The 9,615-nt window shown below is 50.1% G+C and overlaps 1 protein-coding gene across 2 annotated transcripts in view; it reads right to left on the bottom strand.

Moving 5' to 3' along the window:
* The window catches only part of Armc7 (armadillo repeat containing 7), a 17,126-nt gene extending 13,771 nt beyond the window's left edge, over positions 1-3,355 (bottom strand). The window contains exons 1-2 of one of the 2 annotated variants that reach the window (XM_012514522.2): positions 2,990-3,355; positions 2,818-2,897 (exon numbers count right to left, since the gene is read on the bottom strand). In XM_012514522.2, the coding sequence (XP_012369976.1) occupies positions 2,818-2,897; positions 2,990-3,080 (171 nt within the window). In that variant the 5' untranslated portion in view covers positions 3,081-3,355. Of the gene's footprint in view, positions 1-2,753; positions 2,898-2,989 lie in introns of both variants that reach the window. The other variant, XM_023714150.1, reaches the window with a different exon arrangement.
* Between the last annotated feature and the right edge of the window lie 6,260 nt (positions 3,356-9,615).

Below are 9,615 nucleotides of genomic sequence, written 5' to 3'. Positions count from 1 at the left end.
ATTTACCTAGTTCCCATCCAACCTTCCAAACTATGGCATCTCTGGCCTGACCAAAGCTGTCTCTGGTGGCAGTTCCTTTTTTTTTTTTTTTTTTTGGGTGGACCTGGGGATTGAACTCAGGCCCTTGTGCCTGCCAGGGAAGCACTTATTCTACTAAGCCATCTCCCTGGCCCCAGGTGGCAGTTCCTCTACAACACTGATCATAATGTGGCCCTGAGCTGTGGGTGCTACTTGGAGCAGCAGGGATGACTGCCCAGCAGAAGTCACTCACAGATGTGGAGGAGGAGGAGGGGAGGCGGGGCAGAATTAAAGAACAAGGGAAGACTATGCCTGTGAGTCTAAGCCTGGGTTCTACCAGCTGGGTGCCCTGGGTAGCGCATTTAGGCTGGGGATGACTAGGGGAAAATCCTGGCTCCAGTTATGGATACCAAGTGTGAACCTCCAGCACTGATTTAGCCTCCCTGAGTACGGAAAAGAAGGTTAGTAGTATCTGCCTTGTGGGTGAGGACAGAATTGCATCTGGGCAGCGCAGCACCAGGAGGGTGGGCTGCAGTGTGGTGCACAGTGGTGTGGGGGCAGCTGACCAGAAAAGGCAGTGTTTGCGCTGAGTACCCAGCACAGCCCTGGGCCAAGGGCAGTGAAGGCAGCCAGATGCACAGGCAAAGGGTACATAAATCCGAGTAAGTGGGAAAATCCTCAAAAGGCCAAATAGGAGCTGGATATGGTAGTGCTGGCCCATAATCCCAGCACTCTGGGAGGCTGGGGCAAGAGGGTTCCACAAGTTCAAGTCCAGCCTGAGCTACCTGTGAAGATCCTGTCTTAAAACAAAAACAAAAAGAAAGAGCTGGGGAGACAGCTTGGTGGTTTAAGCACCTGCCTGGCAAGTGGAAGGACCCTGGTTCAATTCCGGGTACAGCACGCCGTGCCACATCAGCCACTGAAACTGAGTGTGGTGGCTCATGCCTGCAATCCCAGAGCTGGGGAGGCTGAGATAGTAGGATCGCTATGAGTCTGAGCTGAGTATTGAGACCCTGTACCACATACATAAAAAAATAAAGTATTTTTTAAAAAAGTCTTAGCTGTTGTGGGGGGAGAACTCAGCAAAAAAGAAACAAAAAACAAAAAAACCAACCAAACAAAAAAACAAACCCTTGAAAACCTCCTGCTGTTCTCTGCAATGACTGAATTCAGGTCCTTTCTCAGGGCTGGAGCCATCTGCTATGTGCTTGTGAACTGACTGGGGAGTCTGACAGGAGGTCACAGAAGAGCCTACACAGAGACAGGAAGGCCAGGAGGGTGTCTCACTTTCCTTACCAGGAAAATAAGGAGTCAGTAATAAGTTCTGTTCTAGCTTTCCCTGCACAGCCCCAGGAATCAGGCACTCTTTTTTTTTTTTTTTTTTTGTGGAACCGGGGATTGAACTCAGGCCCTTGCGCTTAGGAAAGCACTTATTCCACTGAGCCATCTCCCCGGCCCTGATCAGGCACTCTTGCAAGAGCAGGAAAAACGTTCAGGGAATCAGCTTCCAGAATCCCATGGCTTCAGGTGTCCCAGGCCTGGCACTCTAAATTTCTGCGCAGCCTACTGAGCCCTCCAAGGCCTCCATCCCCTTCCTGAACGTGGGTTGTGTAAACACAGCTACTCTTACTGCAGTCTCCAGGCCCAAGGAGGCAAGACAGAGCCTGGCACACAGCAAGCAGATGCTCCTGCAGCCCAGCCAGTACTCTCAGGCTCCTAAGCATCACAGCACCAGCTGAGTGAAGACAAGTGTAATAGGGTCTGGCCAAATAGCTCAGCAGACTAAAGCCCCTGCTTAGGCAGACGCTGGAGCTGGTGTTTCAACCCCAGCCTGCCGTGCCAGCACACCCCCTGCGCGCGCTGAGCCTGTCGATGGAGACTGGGCGAGGCAGCATGAGCCTGTAATCCCAGCTCTTTGGGAGGTTGAAAACAGGAGGATCATTTGAGTCCGATCTATGTAGTGAGATCCCGTAGACCCTGTCCTAAGTACAAAAAAAAAAATCCCAAAAAACAAAAAAACCACCCAGTTGTAATAGGTTGTACCCAATATTTAAAAATGTTATTTTTATTTATTTACCTATCAGTTTTTATTGATAAAAATTTATGTTAAGATAAGATCTCATTAAGTTGCTAACTTGCCCAGTGGGCTCGGACCTTTGATTCTCCTGTCTCAGCCTCCCGAGTGCTGGGATTACAGCTATGTGCTTGCAAATACAGCATTTGCGCAATAAAACAACCTGGTCAGTGACTAATTAAATATGTCTCAAGATCATGACTACAGGATTTCTAAGCTTTGTCCCCTTTGGTATTAAAATATTTAAAAACAGGGGCCGGGGAGATAGCTCAGTAGAATAAGCGCTTGCCTGACAAGCTCAAGGCCCTGAGTTCAATCCGCGGTACCGCAAAAATAAAACACAAAAAAGAAAAAAGAAAGAAAAATAAAGAGGTAATCTCCAAACTCTCCTCTCAAAGTAGTTTCTTTTTTTAAATTATTATTATTTATTTATGTGTGTGTGGCCAGCTCAGCCCACCAGGGGGCGGGGCTGGCTGGCATGTGGTGCTGGGGGATTGAACCATGGTCCCTGTGCTTTGCTAAGCTTGTTCCAAGTAGGTGCTTTAGACCACTGAGCCATCTCACCAGCCCTCAAAGTAGTTTCAAATCCCTTTCCCAAGGACTCACTTCAAACTCACTCAGCTCAGCCCACGGGGATCTGGGCGACTGGTCCTCCCCTTACCAATAGCAAATTCTACCAGGCTCTCATTCTCTTCCGACAGCGAATCGAGGAATAAATCCAGGACTTGCAGTTGCCGCAGATACTGGTAGTTGCTGGGGTCATAGGCGAAGTTGGCAAGGTTGGCGAGGACTTGCTCCTTGGCATCTGCAATGGGAAAGGGCACTGGAGCCGGGTCCGGGCGGTGGTCGCGGCCGGGCTCCCGCGCGGTCCCCCGGCGTCCACCCTGCGCCCTGCACCTTGGCTCTCAGTCTCCTGGAACTCGGTGACCAGCGCCTGCAGGTACCCGAGCCGTCCGACGTGAGGCTCCACCTTCTGTTTCTGGGCCATGGTCGGGTGGAGCGAGAAGGGGAGGCGCGACAGCAGGGCACGAACCTCACCCGGCCCTCCACCCGACGCAGCAAGGACGGACCCGGGGGTAAATGGGTTTAGACCGTAGTAAGGCGCAGCTGGAAATGGGCTGTGGGAACAGGGCTGGAGAGCTTTAGGATCTTCTAAGAGCTGGGTTTGAAAATCAAAACTGAGTCACAGGAGATACTCTAGCGGCTTTGCGGGGGAAGGCGAAACCACGGAGGAGGGCGGCCAGCCAGCCAGTCTTCGCGGATCTGCGCTGGGCTCAGCGGAAGCCGCGCTGGCCCCGCCCCTAAGAAGCGGAAGGGGCGGGGCTAAGTGGGCGGGGCGGAAGGGCTGCCTCTGAGCTTCTCGGTGCGCGTGCGTGGCGCGCATGCGTGGCGCGCCTGCCGCCCCAACCTTCGGCCCTGCGCACAACGAAGGCGGACGGTAGAGGGCCTCCGGAGCGCAGAAGAGTCCAGTGGCGCTCATAGAGAGGAGCCCCGGGCACAGAAGCGCCTAGTGGCGTTGGAGGGCTGCAGCCTGGCCTCCTAGACCCTCTGGTAGCGCCTCAGCTCGTAGAGGCACATGTGCCTTGTGCTTTTTCATCGGAAGAGTTGGAAAGAAGCCCCTGGGTACAGGAACAAAGCTTTTGTTCTTATGCTTGGGCACAAGGTGGAAAGCCGTGGAGGGCAGGCAGACCCAAAGGACAAAGATGAGACAGGGCCTCGCTGTCTCAAAAAGCCTGGTTGTACAGCCTCCTTGTCGTTCAGGCTGGCCTTGAGCTCATTGTGTAGCTCATGCAAGCCTCCAACTCATGGCAATCCTCCTACCTTAGCCTCCTGAGTGCTGGGATTACAGCTGTGCACCACCATGCCAAGCTTACGCAAAATCTTTTTAGTAAGATGAAGTTGTTAAGTCCTGGGTGATTGGGGTTTTATTCATGAAGTCTTTGCCTACACCAGTGTCTTCAAGAGGTCTACCTAGTCTATCTTCTAGCAGATTTAGTGTTTCTGTTTTAGATCTTTGATTTTTTTTTTTTTTTTCGGTACTGGGGGTTGAATTTAGGACCCTGCACTTACCAGGCAAGCACTTATTCTACTGAGCTATCTCCCCCCCCCCCCGAACCGGGGATTGAACTCAGGCCCTTGTGTTTGCCAGGGAAGCACTTATTCCACTGAGCCATCTTCCCGGCCCAAAATGTTTTCTCTCTTTGTTTCTTTTTTCTTTTTTCTTTTCTTTCTTTTTTTTTTTTTTTTGCAGTACCAGGGATCAAACTCAGGACGTTGCACTTGCCAGGCAGGTGCTTATGCCACTGAGCTATATCCCTAGCCCCTCTTCCAATTTTCTGCAGGGTTTTAATCATAAATGGTCAGGATTTTTGTTGAATTCTTTTTCTGCGTTTTTGTTTTTATTTTAATACAGGATCTACAGGGTCTCACTACCTAGATTGTACTCAGTGATCCACCTGTGTTCAGCCTCCTAAGAGCTAGGATTACAGGTGCGTGCCACCATGCCCAGTCTCAATTACCTCTCAGCATGCCCCGGGGATGGGGCTGGCACAGCATGCCAGGGATTGAACCCTAACAACTGCATTTACCTAAGCAGGCTTTCTGCATCTATTGAGGTGCTCATGTGAATTTTGTCATTGGCTCTGTTGATGTGGTACATTACATTTATTGATTTGCCTAGGTTGAACCATCCCTGCATCCCTAGCATGAGTCTCACTTGGTCATGGTGTATAATCAGTCATCTTGATAATTTGCTGAATTCTGTTTGCCAGTGAGAATTTTGAGGATTGAAAATTCTTATTGAGGATTTTTGCATCTATGTTCATTAGGGAATGTCTTGGTTACTTTTCTTTCATTGCTGAGAGACAAAATACCTGACACCTACAATTAAGGAAGAAAAGATTCATTTAGCTCACAGTTTGTGGAGGTTTCAGTCCATACTTGGCTGGCTCCAAGGCAGAGTGACACATGGGAGAGGGCAGCCGTTCATGGTGGCACAAAACAGCAAAACAGCAAGAGCAAGAAGGCAGGAGCAGAAGTAGCCCCAGAGAGCAAGCCTCTCTCTCTCTCTCTCTCTTCCTTGTATTGCATGCGGTCTGTCCACTTCAGGGCTGGTGTAACACTCAAACCCATAGTCCCAACATTGGATCATTAATTAATCAACTCTAGAAGCCCTCAGCCTCATCACTGCTTGAAGCTGTGGAAGGAACAACTAGACACAAATCATAACAGGGAGATGGCCTGTGGTTTTCTTTTTTGGTTGGATCCTTCATTGTTTTTAGTATCAGTGTGAGCCAACTGATTGTTCAAGCTTATCCTTCTTCTTTTTTTTTCTTTTTGTTTTTTGGTGGAACCAGGGATTGAACTCAGCCTCTTGCACTCGCCAGGGAAGTGCTCATTCTGCTGAGCCGTCTCCCCGGCCCCTCTTTTAGTATCAGTGTAATGCTTGCTTCCAGGAATGAATTTGGGAGTGTGTATTGTTTCCTTTCAATTCCATTAAAGAATTTGAGAAGTAATGGCATTAGGTTGTCTCTAAATTTGTGGTACAATTCAGCAGTGACTCAGTCAGAGCCTGAGCTCTGTGGTCTACTTTTTCATGTCTTTTTGAGATAGAGTCTTGCTATATACAGTTCAGACTGGTTTTCAACTCACTATGTGGCCCAGGCTGGCCTCAGACTTGTAGAAATCCTCTTGCCTCAGTCTCCCCAAGGCTGGGATTGCAGGCATGTGCTACCATACCTGGTGTGCTCCACTTTTTAACTCAAGTTTCCAATATTGCTTTTCCAAAAAGTTGAGTGATCCTGACACTTCACTCCAACCCTGAACTAAACCTCCTTTCTCTGGCCAGATACCACAGGGACAGAGTCATTTATAAGGCTCTTTGTCAGCTATTCAGGCCAGAAGCATGGAAACACTTCACTTCATCCAGTAGCCAGTGGCTTTCTGGGCTGTTGGACCTGGGATGCTGAAGGTCTTTGGCCTGAGTCCTTGTGTCAGGGCTTTTCAGGAAGGTGGTATGTGACCAATAGCTCATGATTGTAGGGAACCTGGAAGGGAGGTAAGCTTGCCATGTTTGCATCATGCTTGAAAATGTAGGGGTACTGGCCGCTGGCTGCAGGTGTGTTTGTCCTTCCTGGTTTGGCTCATTGGTGTTATGAAGAAATGGTAATAATGGGGCCGGGGAGATGCCACAGTAGAATAAGCACTTCCCTGGCAAGTGCAAGGACCTGAGTTCACTCCCCAGTTCCACCAAAAAAAAAAAAAAAAAAAAAAAAAAAAAAATGTAGGGGTAGATGCGGGTTAAGCTGTGAGCTCTCTGAGGACAAGGATCATGTAGCTGTGCTCTGGACCTGGATTAAGGGCCTGGGTCAGGGAATGGGAGCCCCTGCTTCTGAGGTTCGGGTCCCTGTGGCCATCTGGGTCCCAGTGCACAGCTGGGGCAGGAGTTTTGAGTACTGAGGTACCCTGGCTGCTCATTGTGAGTCTCAGACCCTTTGGCAACTGTGGCTGGCCTGTGTGGGCCTGGGGAAGTGTCTCAGTTCAGGGTGGCCAAGGGTCTTCTCTGCCTTTCCACGGACAGTCACCCTTCTCCCACATGAATGGCCCCAGGCCCTGTCTAGAAGATTCTCAGGGAATCAGCGAAATGTGGTTCTGGAATCAGATGGGCCATTCCAGTCTCCCTCATTGGTGTCAGATCTGATCCTAAGGCCTCAAGGCGCCCTCCTCCTTGAGGAAAAATTCTTAGTCTTGGTTTTGTGTTGAGGACAGTGACAAGCAATATTGCTTTCTGAACAGTCTGAGACACTCAGTAGATGCTCAATAAATACTGGTTGAGGAATTCTGCCTGGAGATTTTTCCTTTTTGCCCAGAGATTGTTGCCCATTTTGCTTGGAGGAAAATGAGGTCAAGATTCCCTATGTTTAAGGTTCATCAGTATCTTTGCTCCTTTTTTAAAGAAAATGTATTTGGGGGGCCAGGGAGATGGCTCAGTAGAATAAGCGCATGCCTGGCAAGCACAAGGGCCTGAGTTCAATCCCCGGTTCCACAAAAAAAAAAAAAAAAAGTATTTGTACAGGGTCTCACTATGCAGCTCACAGCTTGCAGCTTGGGGTGTGGGAAGCATGGCCTATGGTGCCAGGGATTGAACCCTGGTCTCTGTGCTTGCTTAAGCAGGCATTTAGTCTGCTAAGCTGTTTTGCCAGCCTTATCTTTGTTCCTTTTTTTTTTTTTTTTTTTTTTTTTGCGGAACCAGGGATTGAACTCAGGCCCTTGCACTTGCCAGCGAAGCGGTTATTCCACTGAGCCATCTCCCTGGCCCCCTATCTTTGTTCCTTGAATGCTTTCTGGAGACACAACATCTCAAAGCCTGATGGATACCAGCACCTCAAGTACCTGCCTATTAGCCTCAACCTCCTCCTTTGCCATTTAGCTGAGATGGAAAAACTGTGTCCCAGCACTGTTCCTTCAGAACCCTTGCTGGCGTTGGAAGCTGAGTTCAGGACTGGGTGGGCAGCTGAAAGGCCCTGGGGATCTTAGGGACACTGACAGGGTCAGACTCTGGTTTTTCTTTTGTATGGAGACCTGGTCTCACTAGGTAGCCTGGGCTGGTCATGAATTCTCAACTCTCCCACTCAGCCTCCTTAGCACAAGTATTACAGCTGTGTGCCAGCACGCCCAGCTCATACTTTTCAGATTGGCAGTGAATTTAGCTCATCCAGACTGACTATAATTTTCAAGGCCTAGAGATGGCAAAGAGTTTGCCCAGAGCCATGCAGAGTTTTGTCAGTGAAATGCAGGACCAGGGTCCAGAGCCTTCTTCTGCCTGCTGCACTACCCCTTTTGGTCATCAGGGGGCACTGTGGCAGGGCCCTGGAGGAGGAAGGACAGCCCAAGGATGCTTAATGCCAGATGGGGAGGAGGCAGACTTGGTGGTCAGGTGATGAAAATAAAGTAATTTCTCCCTGTAAGATTTTCTTGCTGGAGCCTGGCTGAGCCTGGCTGAATCTGAATCGGCAAACAAGGCCTGAGGCTGAGCAGCACCAGCCAAACCGTAAAGGGAAGGGAGGAAACTTACTCTAAGCTTGTTTTCCAGTTTATTAGTTCAGAGTTTATGATCTACTGCAGGGAATGCTTTTTGTGTATAATTTAAACAAACTGCTTTCGCATTTCCTGTGTACCTTTCTGGGACAAGCCTGGGTCATATCCAGGCCTGGTGTGACTTCAGGGAGGCACAAGCCAAGAGCGTGTGTGAGGGGATAGCTGTGGCTTTTAGGCAAAGGCACAGGCCCAGCCAGCTACTGTTGTCAGCTGACACTCTTTTTTCTTTCAATTTTGAGACAGAGACTACTTTGTAGTTCATGTTTGTCTTGAACTCATTATGTTGCCTAGACTGGCCTTAAACTCAGTGATCCTCCTGCCTCAGCCTCCCAAGTGTTGCGAATTTAGAGTTGACATTTATGACACAGTGGGGGAGAAGGCCTCAGGAGGCCAGGAGGGGTCACGGGGCTTCTGTTGCAAATGCAGTCCTGTTTTCAACACAGTGCTTGGGCTGCTTAGCAACCCTTCCCCTTCTCTGATCAGTGAAACATCTGGCTTCCATGGGCTCCATCACTAAACCTCCCCACCAAGGAGATAGTGGAATACAGAGAAAAGAGCCACGAGCAGACTCTGCTGAGGTACCAGGGGACACCTCAGACTTCCCAGACTTGGGAACCCATTCAAGGACTCCCTTTCTGCTGTCTGTACAGGAACAAGTACAGGCAGGTGATCCACCTGGCCTTCACTCTGCCCCGATCTGGCATCCAGGCCAACTTCCTGGCCTGCCCTTCCACTGCTGCCTCTCCCAAGGTTCCAGTCAGTGTGAGATCCAGCCACTTGTGTGCCACATTGTCCTTTGGTTCAAGGCTGATTGCTTGTACCCCTGGAGGAAGTGTCTTGAGGCCACAGAAAGACAAGGACAGCTGACATTGGAGGACCGCAGATTGGGTGAGAAGGTCCGGTGTGCTGGGGCATGAGAGCTGCAGTAAGCCACCCACCAAGCTGCTCTTGTCATGGCTGCCCTTGTCAGGACTCAGAGTCACCTTCCCTGGAGCCAAGGGAGAAAGCCAGCAAGGCCTGCTCCTGGAGTTGGCTGGCTGGAAGGAATGTCACTCCCTGAGCAGACCTCAGACACTGGTCACGATCTCAGGGGGTGGCTGCTCCTTGGAACTGTCCTTCCCTTCTTGGGATTCAGGCCCCTGAATCAGGCTAGTCTCTGAGATGGTTTCTACTGCCTTGAGTTGTGTGCCTTTCTCTTCCTTCTTCTTCACGTAATAGAAGCCTCCAGTCATGAAGAGTCCAGCTGAGGTGAGGAAGAAGGCTGACAGGTAGAAAACGTAGGAGAAGTTGCCAGTGGTGTCCAGGACCAAGCCTAGGGGACAGAGAGCAGGTTAGGTCATTGCCCAGAACCGCCTACCAAGCTTCCTCCTCCTCCTCCTCTTCCTGTTCCTCCTCCTCCTCCTCCTCCTCCTCCTCCTCCTCCTCCT

Source organism: Octodon degus, unplaced genomic scaffold, assembly GCF_000260255.1.
Source record: "Octodon degus isolate 3935 unplaced genomic scaffold, OctDeg1.0 scaffold00033, whole genome shotgun sequence".
NCBI classification, from domain to species: Eukaryota; Metazoa; Chordata; class Mammalia; order Rodentia; family Octodontidae; genus Octodon; species Octodon degus.
The sequence above is the reverse complement of the archived record's forward strand: the minus strand, read 5'-3'. Positions and strand labels throughout refer to the sequence as shown.